We start from the raw sequence: 26223 nt of genomic DNA on the forward strand, positions 1-26223 counted from the left end.
TACCTACAAAGTGCACAATTTGTCATAGAGAATAGAGCTATGGAAGTGGCACAAGGATGTTGCTGTCACAGGTGTGGTACAAATACATATGAGTACTCATAAATGTGTGCGTGCAAAAGAAGAAGCTTAACAGACTCCATAATCACATCCCCTGGGATATCTAGATAATGTAGCAAAAATGCAGTTTGGCCTGAACTACTGATTGAACTAATATTTTTGGGCTCTGTTAGTACTTCAATAAAAGTTGAAGCTAGTAACTTTCAGTATTAGGTAATGTTATCTTACTATTACTGCTTTTTCTGCTCAGGCCCCACCCTGAAGAGATCCCTTAGTTTCAAAACAAAGGGTAGTAAAAAGCACAGCCATTGAAATGAAATTTATCATACAGTTTAGGTATGTATTCATGCTGTGACCATAAAAATGGTTTACTGCTAACCTATTCCTGTTTTAAAATATTAAAAAAGCTTGGCAATCAAGATTGCACATAGTAATTATTACGAAACATGTAACAACATTTCCTTGATTTTTTTTTTCTTCCACAAAAATACTGTATGTTTCCAGTTCAATTTATTTTAAAATCTGAATCACTCTTTTGCTAAATGCTTTCTCCTCTGCCAGGATGCACTTAATCTTCCCACACCTAGAGTTTATTTTCCATCATACTGTTAAAATCTATCACTCTTGCCTTATTTTTTACAGAGTGCAGTAGCAGTTCACATTTATTTCCTGAGTCAGTATAATTTTAATTTCTGCACACTGTTTGAGCAAGCTTTATAGTGTAAAAGGAAAGCCAATGATACAATCAAGATGAATAAAACCATTTGGGGTTATGTAATGTTTATTCATGTTATTATTATGCAACAGAATTATTACTTCTGGCATCCTTAAATCCATTTTGAGTTCATCAGTGTTGCCTGCTGTCTCATACAAGACTTTCTTTGTTTCTACTGAGTCAGCAGAAAGCAAAGATGAGCTCCACAATTAAATTAAATTACATTCCTGGATGAGAAAAAAATGGTGCAGCTTTTCACAGGAAAAGCATCACAGTCTGACTACCAACAATGTAGGCACTGATGAAAAATGAGCTTTACATTTCTGAGTAGTCAAAATTCAGTTTGACTGAATTTTCATGTTGACCTGTAGTTTTCATCAAATGACATGACTTTTGCCATATTAAATGTCTGACTGTGTAAGCAGCAATGTGAAACATTCCTTCCCTTTGCTATATTTGGTGTTTATTAAAAAAAATCACAGCATGAAAGAATTGCGGCAAATTGCTTCACCGACAAGTATTTCACAAACAGAATTTGTATAATAGATTTTCTTAGGGTAAATTTAAAGTTGTTGTCATCTTTAACATCCAGGCAGTGTATAAATAAGGGGATAATTGAGAATTTTCAGTTGATGTTGGTGGTGATGTACTTGGGCTGACTCTGTAGCAACATCAAGTGGCGTCAAAATGCAGTTGTACTGGAAATAATACTGTGCTGCCTAGCCTTGTGCCAAAGTAGTCAGGGGTCATAAAACACTAAAATAGGGAAGCGGGGACCTGGGAGGGGACACGGCTTTGACAGTGCACTTATGCGGTAGAGCACAGGCACTGAGCTGGACAAGACCAGGAGCCAAGTTTGTGGAGACAGAGTTACGTGCACAGACTGGAAGGGCACACGAAGCTCTCAATCTCGAGGCAGGCTATCAGCTATTTACGGGCTTGGAAGATGATGTTAGCAGCAGTACCTTTTATATATATATATATATATATATATATATATATAAAAAGGAAGTGTGTTGGTATGGGTGGTATGGGGAAAAAGATCCAATGGTGTAGGCCTTTTAAATCTAGATTAGTTTAAACTAGCAGAAAGTATTTTGTGTAGAGGCCATGTTGTTGTGGCATGTCACTGAATAATGCAACCTGACTTCTAGTTTATGCAGCCTGCCACATACAAAATTCTTAATATTTGCTTTCGAAAGAAGTCCTGGAAGAACCAAAAGGGACTTTAGCTTTTAACTCGGAAATTCAGCATAAGCTGCTAGACTTGTTAAATTAAAGGTGGGTTATTATCTGTGCATGGTTGTTAAAAATGCTCTTAGAGTTGGGAAGTCGACATAGTGGTTCGTAACCATTTATGCAACACTTTTGCAGTTGGACTAGATGAGCTTTGAAATGACATTTCAGAGTTTATTTAGCTCCTCTGTAGGAGATTTACCCACTAAGAAATGACTGTCCTTGCCACATGCTGCAACTGTATCTGACCTGACAGCTTATAATGTGTATCGGTGTGTCATGTAGTTTGATAGAAGCATGGCAATTTTTTTTTACAGTGTTCTTTTTTCAAAGTGTTTGTCCATACCTGGGTTTGTACTGGTCTGCTTGCTGTGCCCTTAGTTGCCGGCTTGGGACGGTGTTCTGCAATCGCTCTGTAACAGTGCAAGGGTTACGGCCTTACAAAGGTCTCTTTGATTGAGCACTTGGGTGTCTCAGCCCTACATTAAGATCCAGACCGACTGGCATTGCATGGCACTGACAGGAGATTCCTCCAAAGCCAGGAAAATGGCCGAGGAGCTACTGGGGAGTAGTTTTCCTTACAGTAGGAGTCAGTTTGCTCTCAAGGAAACCTTACGAAGAAGTGAGCTGGAATTGAGTTGAGCTGAGCTGAGCGTATGGGTCTGTCACATTTTCAGTTGTTCCTAGCTTCTGCCATCCACTCACTGCAACAGCGTGAGGTGGGATTGGTGGTCTGCTACACCGGTTGTGTGGCCTCTGCATAGAAATGATACTGCTTAGCTCCACAGAGTGTGCCACCCACGGGCTTCAAAATACGTCCCAGAGCAGGTCAGTGTTGATGTGCCCGTCTGTGGCTGGAAGCACTGCAGCGTCTGGCAGGTACCAGCACCCTTGAAGTGGAAGGCACGGTGTCCCTGGCACTGCAGTCTGTAGTCAGGATTATTGGAAGCCATTTCCGAGTCAGAGCCAGGTGAAGTATCTGAGTTGGCTGCCACCTATTGTACTTTTTTTTTCCCTGCTCAACATCCCTTCCTTTCTCTTTTATGCACACTGGTAAGCAACTCAGCCTGGCATCTGTAAGCAGGCTTTGGCACCTACAGACTTCCAGGACAGGTTGGGAGCAGTGCGCGTGGAGAGGGAAGGGGAGGAAGAGGAGTGAAGACAGGGGATGTTAGCAGAAAAAATACTTACTGCTCCTGGGGCGCAGGTGAACTGCCCCAGCTGCCTGTTTCCCTCTCTCATGGACTCCCTATAACCCATGCCTGTGAAAACTTTTATTAGTTCTGACAGTTTTACACAAGTCCAAAGACTGTGCAGAGTTTTTCCTTTGTGGATACACTATGTAGCATTTCCTTCATCTACAGAAGTAAAAATATTTTACAGAATGGCCCAAGTTTACTGCCAAAATGAGGAATAAATCCTATTTCCTCACCTTCGTTCTGGTGCCCTATTCACTTAGCCATCCGTTATTTCTAGTATTTATTGCTCAGTTCGGTGACTGGATGTTTTGGTGTTCCTATGCACTGAGGAGAGGAGGATGACAGATTTTATAGAAGTAATGCTCCTCATAATATGGGACAGATTTGTTTGTTGGGTTAGAAAAATATTTCTAGCAAATGTCACTTGATGACAGCTACATCTCAAACAGTGTGAAACGCACGTGACTAAGAGTGCTTACCTGACTTACTGGTTTCTTTTTCTTGGTTTCCTATTGTAAAGTAGGAACTTATCAACTTCTATGTCCAATCAAAACCATCACAAGGAATACTTGTGCATTCTAACATATTTTGAGAGAACCTGACTGTGGCGAACTGCAGGTCTGTGAAATGTGTCAAAAGAAGGAAAAATAAATAAAAATAAAGAGTTGAACTAGTCTGATATGTCAGGTTCATTTAACTGAATGAAGACAGATATGAGGGTGGGAGGGCTTGTCTTGATTTTGTTAAAAGGCTTGGCAAGGTGGCTGAGAGCCAGAATGAGAAGGAGTTTTGTGAGTGTAGGAAGCAGTGAGAAGGTGAGTGTGTAAAGCATACAAGATAGCTGGAGATGAGGATTGGGATTCTACGCTATTGGGCCAATTTTTAAACTCTTTAAAAAGCATGTGTACTATGTAGTGAACCTGTCAGAGGACTTGATTCTCACTGAATAATGAAGCCACATTCCTTTGTGTAAGCACCTCTAAGAAGTGGACCAAATCGAGAGGAGGAATTATATCTTCCCTTGGCAGAGATTTTTTTTATGCTGTTGTTGGACAATACCATTTTAATATAGATCTCTTTGAAGATTCAACTGCTTTATGGGCTCGCTTAAGTTCCTTTATATGCATGCAGCAAGAGGTGATACGTAAATTAGGTTTCTGTACTTTTGCTTTGATTTATTTAGAGCTAGTTCTGCATCATTCTTGATAACCAAATGAGTCTAAATTTGCATAACTTCAGAAGGTGTGAGAAGCACTGCTCACTGCCTTGGTATGCACGTCGTTTATTATTTTCCCCTGAGTGGCTTTAAGTAGCCGCAAGGTGCTTGAGTGAAAGGGTTCTAACTGAGCAACAGCATTTGTGTAAGGCTTTTTTTTTTTTTTTTTTAACCTCTGAATATGACCCACAGCTTTTGTTACTGTTTGCCAGATCTTCAGACAGATACGTGCCAGACTCTGAGCTTTAAGGATATGAGAAAATGAGAATGCCTTTTGAACAATGATCATGGAATTAATTGGTCCTGGAAACTTGGGTTTGCTGCCAAGAAAGGTTATTTATGTGGTAAGAAAGGAAGGGAAAAGGGTGGAGCTTTGGAAATCCAGGAATACCCCTAGCTGTCAGATCATCGGAAAGAGCTCGAAGTTATTTTGGCTTCTGAGTTTGGTGCAGTCAACACACACAATTCTGATTTTCAGCAGCATCTAGAATGAGGAAATGGGAGTTAGCAAAGGGAGGGAGCTCTGCATTCATTTTATTTCCAACTGTGCAGCTTGGTAAAAGCAGCCACTCTTGCAAAGGAAAGCACCGTGCTGCCTGGAGCCTGCAGGCTGCAGGAGATCCTACCTCTGGCCTCCCCACTCCTGCATAACCAGCCGTGGTTTCCTAGAGTGGAAATTCAGCTTCAGATTCAGAGTCTTATCTCATGTGAGCTATTTTCCAGGCTGATGGTTCTGCAGTGCAGAGGCCAAGGGCAAAGAGGACAGTGGTGGGATGCAAGGCTCCTACATGCTGCCCGACCCACAGAATTGGTCGCAGGAGGAAGCACAGATGTTACACCCAGGGGCCTATCCTGACAGTGTGTGAAGCCTCGGGCCTCATTTGATAACCTTAGTCCAGTCACTGATCTTTGTAATGCACACTGCTACGTGGTATTGTTAGTGCAAAAATACCATTTTTCATAGTTTTTTTTAATGATCATGTGGTCTGGACAGGGGCAGTAAGCATAATGTGTGCAGGTTTGAGTCAGTTCAGCATGATTGTCAGCTGCTGTGGATTTTACCTCAATGCACACGTGGGAGAGTCTGGCTTCCTTCCTTTTCAGGGGAGCAGCTTCCATTAAAGTTCATTAGCACCAAATAAGTTCAAATAAGTTGTTAATATCTTTGAAGTTGTCTTTTATGAAAATACTTGGCCAAAGTGAACAGAAGTTCTACATAGCATCTTGAAGCCTTATTGCTGCTTAATTTCTATGGGACTTTTTGGCCAAGGAATATGGTTGTTCTTCAAACAACTCTGTTTTAGCTGAGTAATGTGTGATTGCCTGTTAAACGAAGGATGCCTCAGTATTTTCTGCTGTCAGACTGGTGCTATGGATGATTGTAGTTCTGGAACTTCTGAAGCTTAATCATTCCATGATTTAAAAAAGAAATAAGGATGAGTATGGATATTATAGGCTTAGGCTGTGTGTAAGAAGCATTATCAAAAAAATTAAGGTTCAAATTACAAAAAGCATTTTATTCCTCCTTTCAGAAGGTTTCAGAAGATTTATATTTAGGCAAACACTGAAATGAAAGAGTCATTCTTTAGATTAGAGACTTATTTTTGCCTAACATACAAATAACTGCAGTTATTTGTCCAGTGTAGGGTGTCTGTCCAGTAAGTTAATAATACTAACTAGGATGGAAAACTACCCATCTGGAAAAGCTGTACGCTTCATACAAAGTCGAAGGCATTTAAAAATCTAACTGTCAAAATCAATAAAAATGGAATTTAGGAGGCAGTAGTTAGTTATGTGCTCTTGAAAATCATTTTTGCAGAATTTTTAAATAAAACAAGTCTTTAGTAAAGTGGTAATGTTTTAAATGACTAAACCTCTAGTATTTGGTATCTGATGTATTTACTGTTCATGTCATTTGTTTTCTTTGGTATTTTTTTAGTCTGCTTAATGAAAAGGGATTACATTGATTTCATTCCATGATTCTCACTTTCAGAATCGTAGCAGACAACACTTGAGTTGAAAAAACCTGCAGATTGTGAGTTTTGGATAAAACAGATTTGTTTCCAATGACACTTCTGAGACCATGACTAGCAGTCTCTATGTCTATTTGGGCCACAGCTTATTTTTGCACTGTTCAGATTTTTAACTGTTCTTTACCTTGTTGTTCCTATTGACAGGAAATTTTATTAATTGAGGAGTTGGAGGAATTTAATTTATAATTCCATTGGAGATTAACAGCATCTGTACCTCTGACACATGAGGCTGCGGCACCAAGAGCTGCATTTTGTCTGTTAAGCTGAATGAAATACCTGGTGACTTTGGAGTGTGGGGAGGTGTTGCTTTATTTTTCTGCCCCCGGTAGACAAAATGGCAAGGAATTGGTGTATCACAGTCAGTCCTTGCAAAGGAGGCCTGACGGGAAAGACAGGCAGTTGGAAAGGCTGCTCCCAGTGTGTCACTGCGTTCAGGAAGGGCCCTTGTTTGTACACACCTGGTTGTGAGCCGTGTTGATTACAGGATGTCACAACCTCCGACCTGCTTACTCAAGCCCTGTATTGGGGCCTGCAACAGAGAGACCACATCTGTTGGCTGTTAAGATGCTGTGCATCTCTTCCTCATCCTGCAACTCTGTGTGCAGCTGCCCTGCACCTTCACAAAGCCTTGGTGAGTAGGACTGAGGGCAGGTTCAGGAGCCAGCCTGAAGGGGCAAGGGCAGGGCTGGAACTGTGGCCAGCTTGGAACCAAGAGGCAGCTCCTTCAGCACCAGGCCTCTGCAGCTGCCTTTGGAGGACCTTTTTAGCCTAAAGTGGCTTTCAGTTTGTGCAGAGCTCTCCTGTTTGAGCAGGAACTGTAAGCACGCGTTATGTTTCCTGCCCTACAGCTGTAGGACAGTGCCCTTAGCAGAGAGCTTCAAAGCCCTCTGAAGGCACAGTGCTGCAGAGGGTCAGTGGAAGTCTTGCAGTGATGCTAGGTCAGTACCCACACAGTCTGAAGAATGAGGAGGTGAAAGGACATACCTTAGTTCAACCTCTCTGTGCTTGCTCTTGAAAGATGTCCTCTATGTGGTGGGAAGTTATCTGCTCATCAGCTACTCTTGCAGATTATTGAGGCTGTAATTCTTTGCCTGAAAAGTCAAAGTGAGACAATTTAAATATATATGTGGCATTTTATATTTGTTTGTTGATTTTCAGCCAAGAAAACTTGCTGAATCTGTGAGATGTTGGGGTCTAGGACCTGTGTTAGGCTGCTGGATGTGTTGTTGATGGAGACAAAAGGAAGGAGAGGGAAACAGAGCAAACCTTCTGGTGGCTTCAAGTGGTACCACATCACAGTGATCACTGTTTGCCACTGTCAAAACTTGCAAAGGGCTTTAGGAAAATCTTTTAATAGCAATAGTTACAGTATGCCTCTGAGCAGGCAGTCAGTGCAAAAGCAAACACAAAAACTCTTGCCTTCGGGTAGCCTGCTTATGTCAGTGAAGAGATGGCCTCTTGATTAAATCCAGACTGAGCAGTTTCCTGTTAGCATGCTAGCTCAGCCCACAATGTCTTATTCTGAAAGTCTGCCAAGTCCTTTTTCCTTTTAAACTTACAGGCAAGCTTACTAAAGTAATACGAATACAAGCAATCCCTAAAAGCATCTTAAAATGATTTCTAGCAGTTTTGTGTCTTGCTGACAAACTTAGTTTTAGATTTTTAGGATTTGGAGGGTGTTTTGTTGTTTTGTGTGTGTGTGTATATATATATGTAAAAGAAATAACAAGCTTCTCCTAACATGATGTCTTGGGAAAGTTGCAGTGTTGCAATTAAAGGAGAATTTAAAGGAGCATGTATCAATCTTGGAAGCAGATCCTGTCCTTGCTTGAAACACATTCGCATCAGTGAACGAGAGGGGAGGAGGAGACTGCCTTCGTTCAGCCTGTCATGGAGTGGGGAAATCTGCTGGGTGAAAGACTAATGCCTAAGTGCTGTGGTGCAGGCTTTCTTCTGTGCTTTCAGCTGTGCTTCTTCTGTGCTTCTCTGCTTTCTTCAGCAGAGCTTTAGCCTCATTAAGGATGTCTATTGCCAAAGAGAAGAAGGGTTATCTATGATAATCAGTTGAAAAGCAATGGAAGTTAGTGCTATTAATGTGAAATAGACAGGCTATCCATACCTAATTACTCCTTTTTGTTTTGCCAGTATACCAATCCAGAGTCTTTAGCACCTGTATGTCATTAATGTGGTATCCTCAAGTCTTTAGTCTAGTACCAAGGTGTTGTTCTAACAGTTAGCCTCATTTCTAACTCTTCCCTTATTAGATAATTTCTGAAGCACAATCTCTGGTCAAAATGGCCTTGTGCCTGGACCTCATATTTAGTCTGGGAGGCAATTCTTCAGGGTGAATTTGAGACGTGTTGTCAAGGAGTCACATAGAAACACAAAATATGGCTTAAATTGTTACTTGTGGGAATATACGGCATTGATCAGTCTGCTCCCATTTGAACACGGACTCAATATTCAGAACCCAGAAGAGCTGTTAAATTGTAAAATGTTACTGTGAAGCTTCTCTGGGAAATCTGGCATGGTGATATGCCACGTCAGGATGCAGAAGGAGCTGTTACCTAGGTAAGGAAGGCTGTGATTCAGAAAAGTATCATCACAGCAGTCCTGGCTGAAAGCATGCACTCACAGCAAGTATGAGAAGGAAATCTGCAGAGCAATCATGCTATGCTGAAAGTGGGTTGAACTCTTTGGTTTTTGTTCTGAGACTGAAGGAGAACTGATGACACAAAGACTAAGCTTGGCTCTTGTCTGTTCTTGCCAAGTAAAAGGTTGTGTTGTAGTATTTTTCAACTGACATAATAAATCTAACCTAAACAGATTTAAGAATAGGTTTTCACAATCTTAAAATATTTCATGATTATATGATTTTTCCTTTTTTATACTCCTGTTAATCCTAGATACGTATGTATTTGCTTTGAACACAACGTTTTCTGAGCTCAGAAATGTGAACGAGTTCATGTACAAAAATCATGGTGATGTCTGGGGATCTTTTACAGGGTTTTTCTTTTTGTTTGTGATTGCAAACCCTCAGGTAGGATGAGGCCATCTTTCTCTAAAGAGAAACAGCTTTTTTTGTTCCAGTGTTGGTGCTGTGTGATTACAGTGATTAAGCAGTCATTATGCATGTAATTGCGATCAAGGTAGCAGAGCAGGTGCGTCACAGCATGCTCTCAAGCTGGGGACAGTTTGGTTCCTGTTAAATAACAGAAGTAGAAGGGAGGCTGTACTGTTCCTGATGCTGCCTCTGTAAGGCTCAGGGCTTACAGATCAGTGGTCTTGTTGCACATTCCTTCCCACAGGTAGCTTATTCAACCAGTAAAGAGAAATTTCACATTAGATTGCTCTTGGTTTTTTGTTTGTTTGTTTTGTTTGGTTGTATAATTTATAATCCTGCTTTTAAGACTTTTCGTCACAGATAAGTATTTAAACTAGTCACAAACATAATTTTTTGAATTGTTCTCTAAGTACGAATTTTAAGGGTGTGTTTCTTGTTCTTTCAGACGTGAAGCAGGCTGTAAGCAGTAAAAGTAAATGCTGACTTAAAATAAATAAATAAATAAAAAATCCACCCACCCCCTGCAACAAGCAACCAAACCAAAAAGCCCAAACATGTGATTAGTTGACAAGTACTGTGACAAACAAGAACTGTAGGAGATAACTGAAGTGTTATAATGGCATGTTTGCAAGATGTCTTTGATACTTTCTTTGCTGTCGTGAAAGGCTTTGTGTCTGAATGTGCTCATGACCTTAGGTTTTGTATAAGCCCCAAACTGGTATTTGCAGCAAAGGAATCACAAGTTCTGACGCTGGTTTAACTGTGGTCAGTTTTAGTGCTTATTCAGAAGTTAAGTGAGACTGTGAATCACCACTATTGTTTCCTCTAGCAATATTAATTTCTTTGTGGGATAATGAACTTTCTTTTACATAATATATATGGTGGGATCACAAGATAACTTGATAGCTGTCAAAATATTAAATATGCTGTAAATATTTCTCTGTCAATCAACTTACTAAATAACCTCTGTTATTTGATACAGTGTTTGGTGAGCCCAAATCTACAAAATACAGTAACTAAATCTACAAAAAATAGTAACTAAGATGGGTTACCAAATAACTGTTCCTGTGAAAAGATGAAACAATCTGTTTTAGTGTGATGACTATGTGAGGGATTTGGCTTCTGTCTGATTTTTGTGTTTTGTCTTCGCTTTAACTTTGTAGGTTGAAGGGGACCAGTTACCTCCAGGACATACTGTCAGCCAGTACGAAACATGTAAGATCAGGACAATAAAAGCTGGAACTTTGGAGAAACTTGTGGAGAACCTTCTGACAGCTTTTGGGGATAATGATTTTACCTACATCAGTATCTTTCTCTCAACATACAGGGGCTTTGCTTCTACTAAGGAAGTACTAGAGCTTCTCCTTGACAGGTAAGAGCCAGTGGATGGTGGAATCTGAGCTGTCATTTATGTGACAGGGAGACATTGTCAGAAATTTCTTCCATTATTTTCATTGGACATGAACTGAATAACCCAATGCACAGATGTCAAGAATACTGCAAGATTCAGAATTCCACTGTAGATATAAAATGTGTAAATGTATGCTGCTTATATTCTAATTCTCATCAAAGCCTAGTAGGAAAATATTCCCATGTCAGGAAAATGTGCCATGTCTGGCTGCTAGGGAACCAAACTGGGACCAGCACCAGAAAGTTAACCTAGATTTACCACCCCCCACCCCCACCCCCCAAAAAAAAAAAAAAAAGTGGGCTGCAAAGTCATACCTAGCATAGATTGCTATGTTTTGTTGAGCACTAGTGTTTTCATAAATAACTCTAATTTTTTTGAGGGCTACTGATTTGAAACAGGGATTGTACAAATGTAGACAAAAATGCACCATTCACTTCTGCTACTTTAGATGAACATGCAGTCATAATGTTTTGGAACTCCTTGTTCCAAAAAGGAACTCCTTGATGCCTCGATAGCTTTTATGACAAGGCTGTTAAATCGCGTCTGCTACATGTGTATAAAAGCTTAGAACATTTAGTGTTATTCTTCTCACCTGAAATTGTAATTGAGATGTGGCTAGGTCAGGGGTGATTTTTTTTTATTTTTATTTTTTGAAAGTATCATATTTAGTTCATTTTCAAAACTGAATGATGCACAGAAACAGTTATTTTGACATATAGCAGTTGGAGAACTGGCATTAGAGCTCCTAGGTTTTAATTCTCTCTCTCCCACTAGGCAGATAAGGAACAAAGCATGGATAAGTTGTGCTTTTCCTTTATGTCTGAAAAGGAGCATAATACCACTTGTTTCGTAGGAATGTTATATAGCTCAATTAATAATGTTATTGAAGTGCCTAACTGCCAGGCCTGCTGCGATTGTAATAATAACTGTGTTTGCTCAAATGCAGCAACTTCACAGCCAGGTGAGAAGTCAGATGAGGAAAGAGAAGCCATCCGTGGAAGGCTAACTGTACAGTTAGATTCACTACAGTCAGCTTTACTTCTCAGTCCATACAAATCGTGTTGTAGAACATAAAAGGCAACAAAAATTGATTATGCATATATGCAGAAATAAAGAGATGCTGAGGGATTCCTTCTTTTGAATGTGTAATTCTTTCTATGCCCTCAGTTTTGGATTTTATGTTTTGGACATACACATCTTTTGAAGAATAGCGTGTGAAAGGCACTGAGGTTGTGCAATTCCAGTAACATTAAAGCAGAGCTGGACAGCTGAATGACAATGTGTCATGAGAATCTCTTACTCCATAAGAATGTTAATTACCAAGGAGTCTCAGATTTGTCAGAGAAACCAATAGCTGTATGCATCTACATTGTCACTTTCAACCAGTAATGTTTCCTATATAATTTAAGTGAATTATTTTTTAAAGATATGTTTTTGACAGAAGATACTTTTTAAAATTTTGAATAAATAAAATAATAGCCTTTGCAATTATGCACTGCCCAAAATGGCTATTTTAAATACCATTCCCCTAACGATGCTTTTTTTTTCTCTGTGTTGGTGGATTGTCATACAGCTCTTTTGGGGTTCTTACGTATTGATTGATACGCATCTGGGGAAATTTTCTTTCTGTAATCAGTGAGAATTTGCAAGCAGTTTATATACTGTGAATTAGTCAGCAAAGGTGGCTTTAAACCCGAAGATGAACACTTATCTTTTCAATTAAAGTCTCTTGTGTAAAACTCAATTAACTTATTTTGTTTTAGAAGTGTGTTCATATATCATGTTCAAGTGCTCAGAAAGCATCTTTGTATGTGCTTTTTGCCATCCAGTTCAACAGAGGTGTGTTTTTTTTGTTTTTTTTTTTAGTGATTTTCTTACTTCTCTGTGAGGTATTTTGGTAAGGCAAATAAATATCCCACCTGAGACTGTGACTTCATTTTCCAAATCACTCTACAAACACGCCTAAAAGTGTTTGCAACAGCCCTGCCCTGAAGTCCCTCTGCTGTCAAAAGATTATAGAGACAAAGAGGGAGAGGAGTAGACTGTCAGGCAGATGTTTAGGAGCATACTGAGGCAAAAAGGGAAGAAGGGTTGTACCCCACATGACAGTTTTGGAGTTTGAGCTTGGTTATTCTGGATATTTTTCACTCTGTTCTGGAGGCAGCAGCCTGTTACACAAAGAGCAGTACAAGTATGGTTCTTACTTACTTGGCATAAATTATAAAAGGCCCCAAGTATCAGACAAGCAAATTCGGAATCTTTCATCAAGTCAGTTAAGCTGGATGACCACCGAAGTGATGGATTCAGGGAAACGTTCTTGGTCTGCGGAGCCCTTGCACACGACTAGGAAAGGGGTCTCACAGGTGCTGGCCCTGCTCAGTGTGCTGCTTGGCAGAGGACTTGGTGTGGGTAGCTCTCTTACGGGACAGGTGGTTGTTTCGTGCACAAGTGTTGTTTCTCTGCTGGAGGCCTGACCCTGCTGGGGTCGGTGGGCATTCTGGGTGGCTCTGCCAAAGGCCGAGCTGCTGGAGAGCTGGGCTAAGGGGTCGGTGTTGGGTCCATCCTCTGTAATATCCTTATTAATGACTTGGATGAGGGAATTGAGTGCACCCTCAGTAAGTTTGCAGACAACACCAAGTTGTGGGGAAGTATCAATCTGGCAGAGGGTAGGAAGGCCCTGCAGAGGGACCTGGCTTGTATTGGGAATAGTGCGGCCAGCAGGAGCAGGGAGGTGATCGTCCCCTTCTGCTCAGCTCTGGTGAGGCTGCACCTCGAGTGCTGTGTTCAGCTTTGGACCCCTCACTACAAGAAGGACATCGAGGCCCTGGAATGTGTCCAGAGAAGGACCTGGAGCACAAGTCCTGTGAGGAGCAGCTGAGGGAACTGGGGTTGTTTAGTCTGGGGAAGTGGAGGCTCAGGGGAGACCTCATTGCTCTCAACAAGTACCTGAAAGGAAGGTGTGGGGAGCTGGGGGTCGGCCTCTTCTCGCAGTTATCTAGTGATAGGACTAGAGGGAATGGCCTCAAGTTGTGCCAGGGGAGGTTCAGGTTGGAGATGAGGAGACATTTCTTCTCAGAAAGAGCAGTCAGGCATTGGGACGGGTTGCCCAGGGAGGTGGTGGAGTCATCGTCCCTGGGGGTGTTTAAGGAAGGGTGGGTGATAGTGGCAGGAGGATGACTGGACCAAATGATCTTGGAGGTCTTTTACAACCTTAACGATTTTGTGATTCCAAGGCACGGGAAGTGGCTATCAGCCGTGGTGCCTCTCCTCGAGCTTCTCTGCCTTTGATGTTTAATAGCATCACTCTCCAGAACTGTTGATTCAGCCCTTCAAAGAATACTGAAATAATTAAATAATCTCTCTGTAATTGAGGATTAAAAAAATTTTAAATTTGGGATTGGGGACAAAAGGGGGGCACTGAAACAACAGTCCATCCTACAGTCAGTTAGTCTTGTTATGCTTTTGGTTGTTTTGTGGTATTTCATCACTAGCCATTGAAATGTTCAAAATCTGCTAGGCTGCACTGCTGTAAGGATGATGAAAAAGTCTTTTGGGAATCCTGCTTTTGTACTGACATTAGTAAGTCCTCTAGATAAATGGCTCTGTTTTCTTTCTATTTTTTCCCCTAGAGAAAAGGATCATAGCAAACTAAAAATAGGAATGTACTAAATTAGTAAAACACCGAAGCCATAAAATCAGATACTCAAATATCAGGAATTTGAGCAAGAAAAGAAGTCAAGATCGTTATGAAGTTCATGCATCATGTGCTTTAGTTTCTACTTCTATGTAGTTTTTTTGGTTTTGTTCTTAAATGTAGGCATTAATGATAGGGTTTTAAAAGCAGCCTGAAGAAAGTACTTACTCATTCTCTGAGAATCACTGGTCATGAGACACCTAAACTCTTTGGGCTCCTGTGAAATGTAGTGAAGGCAGCTGTAAATTGTGTAGTTGGTGCAATTTAGCTCAGTTAACTCTGCAATTAAGTTCTTAATATTTTCATATCTGGGCATTACATCTGTAACGTTACAGTTAGATTGCAGCACAAAAGAAGTGGCATGTGTAACTTAAGAGCCTTTCTTTCATGTTCTCAGGCAGGCATCAGAGGAGCAAGAAAACCAGCACTGGTTAGGAAAGAAGTTGAGCAGACAGGACTAACTTCTTCAACAGAATTCTTAGCTTTGAAATCTGTGCATGGCTATTCTGTATTGGATGTAATTTGGGTGTTCAAGCAGAGAAACAGGAAAATAGGAGACTGCTTCTAAATACGAGGCTTCACTATTCATAGCCTTCTTGGCTGTTGATTGAAAGGAAAGATCCTGACACGATGCTGTGCACTTCTGTGTCCTCACGGTCTTCTGGATTTGAAGAGATTGAGCTCCTGTCCCTTTAGAGTTTTTGGTAACGCACTGCTGTGGCAGCAGCTCTGCTTTAAGAGAAGAACAACTCTGTGGGGTTGGCTTTGAGGGTATGAAGGGAGAATAGGGTAAGTTCAGGTTGTTTGGGCAGTCAGGTTGTTTAGAGCAGCAGCAAGTCAGGAGGATAGGTGTCTGCCCTCCTCTTCCAATGTGGATTTAAAGAGATGAAAATGTCATAAGAGGGAAAGAAAACAGGGAAAAAAATATCCACAGAACTTACTTTTCTGAGCCCTATTCTGATCTCTCTCTGGCTTATATACCTCTCAGAGCAAATCATAATGTAGCCATCAGAGGAAGGGCACGTAGCCTGCTTGACCTTGTCAATGTTATCCCCAGCTTTTTGTAATAAATGAAAGAATCCTCAGGAAATCCTAGGAGGTCACCACTTCCTTCCCCTCTCACAAATCTCAGGAGTATAGTGTTTAAGAGTCCATGGATGTTTCCCTTGGTTTTTCAAATATCATGGATAATCCAGACTTTTATGGGCTGGGACAAAAGATAGATTCAATTTAAACTATGAAAGTTAGAATGATTTACATGCAGCTGTGGAATATGAACCTGCGAAGAAAAACAGATGTTAAAAGGAAAAATAAAAAGAGAAATGGATAGTCACTGAATTTAACCAGCTCAGTTTTCATCTTTATATTAGCGTAGAATAAATATCAAAGAGTTTACATTTTTGCAACTTTCTTGTTAGTAATACTCTTAACAACAGTACAGAGACAAAGTTGGGTGTCAGTGCATAATCTTTGTTCTATAAATATTTGTATTTTCTTTTCCAGTGAAGTCAAAAGAGATAACAAAGGCTCTCAGCAAAAGCAAGTAATATTTTTGGCATTAGCTGTCAATTTGAGCTTCACGTGGAGAGTTTGAGCCTCATTTCTTATTCCTGGTGATAGAGCAGGCTTGTGGTGTAAGGGAACAACTGTGGATGGCAGTGCTGAGCCCTTGTTGTTTGTTGGCATTAGGAAGAACAGCAATGTGGCCAACTCCAAAAAGACCCAGCCACCTTTCTACAGGGGAGCAGCTCTGTGACATAGCGTGGGAGGGAGCAGCACCCGCATCTCCCAGCTGAGGGTGTACCGTCCATGGGAATATTTGCATTGACAGACTTGCCCAGAAATCGCTGTGGAAGCTGGGTAGCTCTCAGTGCAGTCAGCTCCCTTTGGATGTGCTACAGATGAACCCCTTGCTGCGAGTGCCGCAGGGGTGTCTGCACAAATTCTGATTAAACAGAGTCCTGGGGCTCTTGGACAGGTGTCCTGGGAAGGCTGGATGTTTTATACCCTAAGTGTGGGGAAAAATACTTGTTAACCTTTTGACGCAGTCTGTAGAGTGTCCTGTCCAAGCAGTGCAAGCGTTAACTGAATTTGGGGCATGAAACATTATTCTGTCCCATAAAGCTGAAATTCTCTTGTCTGAGTGATAGAGGTGAATAAGAAACCATGCTATATTTTAGAGAAACTTAAGTATTAGGACAGGAAAAAAAAAAAAAAGTTCCTTATAGGAGTGAATAATTCAGAATGATGTGCTTTCATTAAATAGGTTTGCGAAATCTGTTTTGTGAAATCTGGGCAAAACCTTTTATCCAGCTTGGGCCTTTCTGTGCTAAAGTAAGCAGTGGTCAGCTTGTAAGTATGTGAGGCTCCGCAGCCATTCATGCTTAGGAACCTTTCTGGGCTGCACACTGCTGGCTTCATTGCTGGCCTGGCTGTGAAGGACCTGGCGATTATCTCCCTCCCAGTACAGCAGGGTGAGGTAGAGGGACACGCATGTTGCTTCCACTTCTTAAGTCCTCTTCACATGACACAGGGGGCCAGCAGGAAGCCCTCCCAAAGCCAAAAACACATGGGTTCAGTTAGTGTGTGGCAGGGGTCACACAGTTGCATGGTGCTCCTGCTTGCAGTGTCTTGGGCTCTCACATCCTGTGCTGCTCATGTCATCACAGAAACGCACAAACCACCTGGGCAGAGAGAAACATTTCTAAAGGCAATGCATCCAGTGCAGTGAGTGGAGTCACAGAAAATGTCAAGCAAGGCATATGGAAAGGTTTAAAATCATTAAGAGAAAGTTCGCAGTGTTTTTAAGACAGATACAGTTCCCTCTGTATCGCTCAGAAGGGACTTACTGGATTCTCAGAGCTTGTGGTAGTGGCCTTTAGGTTGTGCTCTTCGGTAATTTCTGTTCTTTAATATAACCAGAGATGTGCAATTTGAATAAATCTGTTTGTTTTTTTTTTGTTGTTTGTTTTTTCTTTCCCCCTCCAGATGGCTTCAAATTAAGTTTTTGCTTTTTATTAGAAACTGGAGCTCTCTTCATTATTTTGGCTGTATTCAGTCTATAAAGGTGTGTTTTTTTAACATAGAATAGAGGTCAAACTACACAAAATCTTGGTCATTGGCTGGAATGTTGAAAAGTGTTGAATGTATTTTCAGACCTATTTAGGAGTAATTGGACATCCCCATCCCTTTAGTATGCATGGAGGTTTGGCATCTAAACACACTAGACAGCTTTGAAAACCTGCCAAGTGTTTAACACTATGCATTCTGATATGGTCTCTTTGGTAGGAGTTGGCAGTAAAGTTTAAAAAAAAATAAATACATCTTGTCAGCATTTGGATGTGGAAATGCAGGATGGAAGTTCCTGGAAAGAGACAAAGGGACTGGGGAGGCTGAACGAGGAGAAGATGAGCTCCTCCAGGTACCGGGTGTAGGAATATGGCCGGGTGCCCTTGCCCCAGCCTTCAGTCTCCCCCCTGCTACTGGCTGGACTGTGGAATCCAGTGCTCACAAGTGTGGTGAATGCCAAAGGGATTTTGCTGTCCAGATGAGAGCAGATGCAAGCCAAGTTCCTCCCTTGCGTATTTAATTTTGTCATGGTAATCGTGTTCCTTTGCAGCAGTGCTTAGAAGCAGGGCTGCACTGTGCTTGCGCAGTAGCATATCAAGTAGCCATCGGTCCCTGTCTCGAGGGGTTGGCAGAGAAGGGAATCGAGTTTGTTCGGTGGGGAGCTGGAGCTGGGTAAGCCCAGCAGTGCAATGCCAATAAGAAGTTAGTTTTACGTTTTCAGTTCAGTTCTTTTGCTAGAGGATGGCTTAATGAGAGGGTAAATAAAGAAGGTGAAGGTGGAGAGTGGGCATGGAGGAGATGGACTTGAGGAGGACCTGGTTGGCTAGGACGGAATAAGGAGGCAAGTGTAAACTGAGGGAACTGCACAGGCTGGGGAGAGTCCTTAGGCCACTCTGCACAAGGAGGGCGGAAATGGTCAGTCAAGAAAGTATGAAAAAGAGAACTCTCCCAAAGCACCTGCTTTTGCTGTTTGTTTTTCCAGGCTCTGACGTCTCTGGGTGGTTACTTTCCAGTTTGTACCCCCCAGCCCCTGGTCACAGGTAGGTTGAACTGATCCACTGTGCCCAGCTTTCCCTGAGGTGTCTGTGCCATGTCTCCTGCACGACTCTCCCAAGGAGGAACGGTCTGAGCAGCTCGCCTTTCCATTCCTTCCTCCAGCACAGTGGTCTCTGGCTACGTCCAGAGCTGCTTCCCTCCTCACAGTCACCTCACATCCACCATGGGTGAGGAGGCACGCGGGAACAGGTCCTTCAGTAGCAGATCCAGATATTTTAGGACAGTAGTTTCATATGGCATTAGACTCACTGCTGTTGTTGTAGCTTTTATTCTTTCCCCTATTGTTTTCCTGTATACCAGGTGGTTTGTACCAGCTAAAGAAGTGACCTCATTTCCACGATTCTGCATGTATAATTCAAAACACTTTACAACTCTTGCTGAGTATCTATGCTTCTGGTTATTTGCTGCTTGCTTTGATGCTTACAAGCATTATTTAGGGCTTTGTTGGGCACTTCTGCAGAGAATCACCTTTTCTTCTTATTTCCTAGTCGCTCAAAGAGCATTTTCCTCCCTCTTGTTCCCTTTCCTTCTTAGCAGAGATACAGGGGTGTGTTTTCTACTTTATTTTCCAGTACTTAAATATTCAGTACTGCCCATTACATTCTGGTCTCATTTGTTTAGTCAGTTCTTTTGAGTGGAGACTATAACTTCCCGAACACCAAGCAAGGCTGAAAAGTTCTGTAGGCTACAGGATCCTTTTGTTTCTCATGTCTCTTTTTGTATGCAAAGCATTCATACAAGACTGGGTAGTGAATAGCTCTTTGTCCAGGAACTGGTGAGAACGCGGCAGTGGAAGTCTGCAGAAATACTGTTCTTTGCATCAGATGTATCATTAACTCCTCCTAAGCCATATTTAATGGCCTGTTGTTCATGCAAAGCCCTTTTGCCCATAGATAAGCAGAGGTTTGCATTTGGCAAAGTGACAAGGTGTTATATACTTCTCAGATTTTGCACAGAAAATTGCATGCTTTCTCTTGCAGTGTTATAAATTTATGTTGCAAAAATCAGCATGGGTATCTCTAGTGGGATTTAAATGCAAATGCCTAATGTTCTGCAGATACATACTTAATATTTGACACAATGTTAGGACGGTGATACTCTGAGTCATCTCAATAAAGTTTGCTCAAAGAACTAATGACAAGTTTTGAAAAGAGAATATAAAAATGTAATTGCTATTCAAGAACTGGAGCTTTCCTTGCTCAGTAGGGGGGAAAAATGTCTTTTGTATTGGATAAGATCTATTTTGGTCATTTTACCTAGCAGACGGTAGTGGGGAGAGAAATCCTCTCCACTGAGCTATAGGAAAGAGCAGCTGCCGCAGCGTGTGATGCACGTGGTATCAGCAGCAAGTCTTGGTTCTGTCTAGGCAGTCATCACTGAGAAGGTGTCAGCAGAGTTCTCTAAATGTCCCCTGCCCCTTAGCCCCCATCTTTTTGTACCTTTTTGTTAAGATAGGTCACCCGGTATTAAAATATTTGGAAATGCAGGGCAGTCTACAGGCCTACAAGTGCAAATATTGAAGTCAATAGTTAAATCAAATAAAAATAGGCTGAACTTTACACTTCAGCATAGTGAATTAATGGACTTCATGGAGGTGTTTAGCAATATTGTTCTAAGGCTTCTCTGATTTATTTTGTCCTTGCAGTAAAGCAGTAGTACTTCAAGCAGTGAATTGCATTCACTTTGAATTGGAAAAAGGTGTGACTGGGACCTGGGAGAGGCCAGGTATGGTTTAGTGGTGAATTTGGGCACAGTAGAGTCAGAAAGAAGTGGTCTGTTCAATTTCACCTCTTCAAAAGTGCTGATCTCAATAGAAAGAGCATGGATAGGGTATGATAATGCTTGGGAAACACGGAAGAAAACAGAGAGGACATTGATGCACCAAAAAAAATCAGAACAAAATTGACATTTGTTCTTCCACCAAGTAGTGATTCCTCTGTGAATGCTCCTGCTAGGATTCGCTGTGATCCTGAGGAGATCAAGGGGTTAGTCAACATGTTTAGAAGTGGATTCTTACTCCATTGTCAGTTTGGCTAAGCCTATTTTTCTTCAGATGTTTGGATTAGATATGTGAAATCACAATGGTGAAATGGCTTGTCCTGTGTGTACCTCCATGGCCAAGGACCCTTTCAATTTTTGAAGTTCTTAAAGCCTTTTCTCATGCTGCTGCAGTCCTGTAGGATCAGCAGGATTGTTTCTTTATACTGGGAAGAATTTATGCCCTTCAGAACCTAAGATTTGCAAGTTTTTATGTGTGTAGTATGCTTTTTTACCTGGGCAGAAAAATGCTGTGATAACTGAAGTCTTCACCTCTGGTGTAGGATCTTGCACTGCGTGAGGGACGGTGTAGTGGTCAGAGGAAGCTACTGGGGACAAGCAGCCATGGTCTTGTTCTCAACTTCGCATGGTAACATGCATAGTTAACAACTTGAGCATATCCTTTTCTGTTATGGTGCGATATGTTATAATGACGCGAGTTGCCTTACTGCAATACCCTCAAGGTGAAGTAAGCCCAGGTTGACCTTCTTACAACTGCGGCCATGCTGCTGCTATCTGGGGGGTTACTTGTTTACGTTCATTAGTTTGGGTTTACTTTGTGACACGCTGGAGTGAGCACTGTATTCAGACCAGTGATCTCTGCCTCAGCTTTCCAGCCATAGTGGAATACTCCAGCCTTAAACCTTTGTCAGAAGATTGTTGAAACTTTACTAATTATTTTAAAGTATTGTGAAGTTTTGAGATTGAGAGCCATGACAGGGCAGAATATCAGTGAGGGTGAGAGATGGGGATGCAAAAACATGTTCTTCACAATCTTCCTGTACTGAGCTGCAGCTCTTACATGGGAAGCCTTAGACTGATACTTCAGAGAGCATAAAACTACCATCTCTTATTTCTGTCCTTCAAGACAAAACACCTTGGATGAATTCATTGCAGTTCTGCCATGAACCTTCCCTATACAAACTAACAGTCCCCTATATTTTCTTTGTCTGATGCTCCTAGAACGTTGTAGCACAAACAGTTAAAGATGCACTTGTTCTCCTAACTACTCAGATTAATTGTAGGTGCCTGACTAACAGTTATTCAAGCACAGGATGTTTAAAATCAGCTTGTCTTATTCTGAACTGGGAGTAATTGTGCCTCCGCTAAAGCTGGCTGTAAGGAGTCATTAAATTCTTTATGGTGCTGTATATCTGAAGCAGTCGGTACTCCCATTGAAAATGGAGTGCATAATCCTGCCCACAAGGCACACACATTACGTATGTACAGAAGAGGAGATTTTGCTTTATGCTGTTGGAGCTGCACCTCTGTTTTTTTCTTTTCCAGTGGCATTTGCACAGAGCTCTGGACCATTCCCCCTCATGGCAACTGTGTCAAGATTTTTGGCACAAGTAGGCAATTGCCACCTAGAAAAACTTGCGGGAAATCTCACGTAGAGTTGGAAGGAATGGCAAATACTAGAGAAACAGAAATTGAGTCAGAAAAAGTGGTTTGTACAGCCTTATTGCACACTGGCATATCACTATGGGAAAGGATGGTATGAAAACTGACAGAGAGGGTCTTGGAGCTTTGAGCAAATTGTTTCGTTTGCTTCCTCCCATGTACAGGCTACTTCATACAAATTAATAAGTTAGGTTTGAAGATATTGGTCGTCTCTTTAGGAAATTTCTGCTCCTTAATGAAACAAGCTCCATGAGTTTGCCAACTGTTATATCGCATGTTTGTAGTTCAAGCTAGAAACACTTTCTAGTTGTTTGTGATAATTGTGTAAGAACTATATTACTTGGGCTTTGTTTTTATTCAGTAGAAGTTCCTCTAAACACCTATCTCATTTTTTCAGGTATGGAAACCTGGAGACCTTAAGCTGTGAAGAAGTTGGGAGCCAGAATTCCTCCGGATCCAAAACAGTAGTCAGGAAGTAAGTGTGGTTTTGCACTGTACAGCAAGCCTCAGTCAGAAGTCAGTATTGGAGGAGGATGTGGGCAGCATAGCTGTTGTCTCATTTGAAAATTCACAGCACTGTTTGTTTGCTTAAACAAGCTTGTTTAAAAGCCAAATATCCAGAGTCATATTGAGACATATCCAGTGGTATAACCCAGAGATTTGTCAGTCAGGGAAATTGTCTTGTATTTGAACAAGAGAGGAACGCATCTAGGCCAACGTTTTGTTGATTAAACAAACAAGGAGTATTTGTTTTCCCTGCCTTATCTATAGCAGTAAATGGCTATCGCTTATGACTGATTTTATTGTGCATTACATCGCAGTAGTCTGCATCTGCAGACCAAAGCTGAGGTTGTTTCAGGCAACATGTGTATGCATGCGTCTTCTTCATTAGCTCCCCTATGATTTACAGGGTTGCTTTTTGAGTGAAATTTAAATTCTGATGTCACCCTATGTTGCAAGAAAAATACCAAAGCTCTTTTGAAATGTAGTTTAAATGGAAAAAGGTGGTTTGGTTATTATCCTCCTAGCATCATATAAAACTGCGTTTTATCTTAAGACATTGGGTGTTAAATTTTTACTTTGACGTCTGTATGATGTGTGGTTTGCATGCGCTATGGCAATAAAAAGTATCTAAGTGGTTATGTTTGATTACAGTATGTGGAGAAGCTTGATTCTTGTCAGCATTGCTCATGACTGTTTTTCTATAATTCTGTCTCATCTTCTATCGGTTTAAAAAAACTTAGTCTTTTCTCAGTGTACTGACTTGGCAAGGAGTAATTGAAGAGGCCTCAAGTTTATTTTCTGTTTGTTCTGAACTTGAAGAAAATGTTGATTTTTTTTTTTTTTTTTTTAATCATGTGAAATACACAGTCCTGTCAAGACTGAGAAATACAGTGTAGTATTTTCATTTCTACGATTCAGGCAGATTGTTGATTGAAATCACATCCTTTCCTAAAATACTGAGCCTGCCCTTCACACTGCTTACCTCTCTGCATTTCTGATGGCATATGTGTTTTGGACAGGGAGTTTTGAGTCTGGTGTAAAATGGTTCCAATGTCCCCAGTCCAGAAATTTTCCTTTAACATACCCAACACCTTCCTGTCCTTCACTGTCTGAATGCAGTGGTCAGATAGTAGGGTTGCTTTGCCTTCTGTCACCCATGTAGAAATTGTTTTGTTTAACCACCATGAATAAATTGGTGAAAGCCCCCTTGTCTGTGAGTGTTTCAATAACTTTCTCTGAAAACACAAGTAATTATGCTTGCTTGACTGCAGAAGAAATATAGAGCTTAATTAATGTTTATAAACAATAAAGGAATCTCAAAAAAGGCTTTAGTTAGTTTAATGCAAAGTATTAGTGCCTGTTACTTTATTTATATTTATTTATTTAGTATTTTTAACACTGCAGACACAAAGCTACAAGCTCTAATGGTTTGGGCTGCTCCTCTTGCCCCATGAGACTCAACACCAGAGCCCAATTCCCTGATTGTTTCCTGGTTGGCATAAGAGAGAGCTGTTAACACTTTCCTCACATTTTGCCATGAAGAACCCATCAAAGAACAGCTGATAGTTGAATCTTGGTCACAAGCACCAAGAAGGCAGAATAGTGCTGTAGGTGAAGGAAATAATAGCCAGCCAGCAAGTTCCTACACTGTCATCCAAAATAAACTCTTAAGAACTCTTCCTACTTTGGGCAGGCCATTTGACTTCCCCATATTTCAGCCAGTCCAACCATTAAATGAGCTAAAGCAGTACCTTTCTTGCAAAATAGATGAAGGATTTATACTGAAGATGTGGAAGATGCTTTCGCCAATATAAACCATGTCAGGATTAATCCCCCCACCTTTCCACAGACTTGAAGGAGCTTGATTATGAGATGGAGAGAAAATAGATGGGAGTAGTCTTGATGCTAGTGTCGCTCAGCCTGTGGGCAAAACACGTCAATTCAATGTTGTGTCTGAAGGTGAGGGTGCAACTGAAATACCATTTAGTAAGAACATATTGTCTGTGTTTTTTTTTTTTTTTTTTTTTTTTTTTTTGTGCTTTTATATTTTTCAAGCAAAATTGTTTTTCTACTGACATGCACATAGTCTGTTGTTCACCCTGGGCCTAGCTGCTTCCTGCTGCATCCCTGGTGCCTTCCCTTTGTCATGCACCATCTTCATGCAGTCAGCAAATGACAAAAGCATGGGGTATGTCTTCCAGTTCTCACAGTAGCACAACTTCTGATGAGTTTATCTGACCCAATTTTCATTAATATATTCAGCACGGCTGATGAATCCTTTGGTCCTCATGAAAAATCTGTATCTTTTATGTCTAATTTTGATACCCGTTACCCAACTACTTGTTTATAGAAAGCTCAATGAAGTTATTGACAAAGTAATTTACATGTCATGTGCACATTTTAACAGATCCTGAATAAATGTGAATTCACTTTCCTGACCTAAAAGTTTCCACACACACACACACACACACACACACACACACACAAAAGCTACAGAAATGAAAAAACAATGCTGGGAAGAGAATTCATGACTAAATATCTCATGGAGCTTTAAAAAACTATAGAGGTTTCTGCAAAATCTTAGGTATGTATGAGAGGATTTTTGTCATATTTGGTATACTGCAAGTCCACTGTTTACTACTTTCTGTGTTGAAACTCCCTGTTCGTTTTGTACTTGTGGCACAGAGTTATGACATATTTTGAGAAGGAAAGTGTCTGATGTACGTGAATTCGTTTTACCATTTTATTATTCCATCCAGTGCTAATATAGCTAAAAACCTGCAAGCCCTACACTATGGCTTGAGCACACTTGTGGCACAGTACCATTTGAGAGGCTTGTGGGAGCTATAAACCTACCCTTGCATTTCCAAATTCTGGGTCTGAGCCAGCAGTTACTTCTCACACTTGTTTCAGTGACACAGAGTTGTTACTGACCTGAGATGACTTCCGCTAGGCTTGAAACCTGCCTTCTAAGGATCCTTTCTGCCACGCAGATTTTCTCCTGCACACATAAGCATCATTCCTATCATTTTTGGGCCACAGGAGTGCTCAAAGATTTATTTTTTTGTTCAATGGAGATCTGACTTAATTATGTTTAACACAAAATGTCTTTTGGGATTTTTATTATTATTGCCATTTTCTTTAAAACTGTATTCAGTAGTATGCAGTTAAAACAAAGGTACAGTAATTCTGTAACTTTAAAAAGATCTAAACAATGTTAGGATGATGATCAAGCTTTGACCAGTGAAATATTTTGTGACCTTAATAAAACTGCCTTGCATGTATTTTTTTTTAGGATCGAGTCCCAGTGTAGATTTCATGTTCCGGAGCTTGCTTTCCGCAGTTCTCACTGCTCTTAGTCAGCCTGAAAGTTTATGATCTCAGTATGAAAGAATACAGTTCAGAAAGGTCACATACTCCAGTGCAGTGTATGAGTTAGATGGACTTCAGCCCGTGTTCCCAGAAATCTGATGCTATGCCTCTCTTAATTGTCTGATAAGGTAGTCGGGAGGAGTAACTTACTTGACC

At 40.9% G+C, this 26223-nt stretch overlaps 1 protein-coding gene across 1 annotated transcript in view; it reads left to right on the plus strand.

Annotated features, from left to right (window-relative positions):
* RGL1 (ral guanine nucleotide dissociation stimulator like 1) overlaps positions 1-26223 on the plus strand; it is a 76140-nt gene that overhangs the window by 16619 nt on the left and 33298 nt on the right. The window contains exons 3-4 of the mRNA XM_032192032.1: positions 10684-10892; positions 22589-22666. Coding sequence (XP_032047923.1) covers positions 10684-10892; positions 22589-22666 — 287 coding nt within the window. The remainder of the gene's footprint in view (positions 1-10683; positions 10893-22588; positions 22667-26223) is intronic.

The sequence above is a fragment of the Aythya fuligula genome, chromosome 8 (assembly GCF_009819795.1).
Source record: "Aythya fuligula isolate bAytFul2 chromosome 8, bAytFul2.pri, whole genome shotgun sequence".
Classification (NCBI taxonomy): Eukaryota; Metazoa; Chordata; class Aves; order Anseriformes; family Anatidae; genus Aythya; species Aythya fuligula.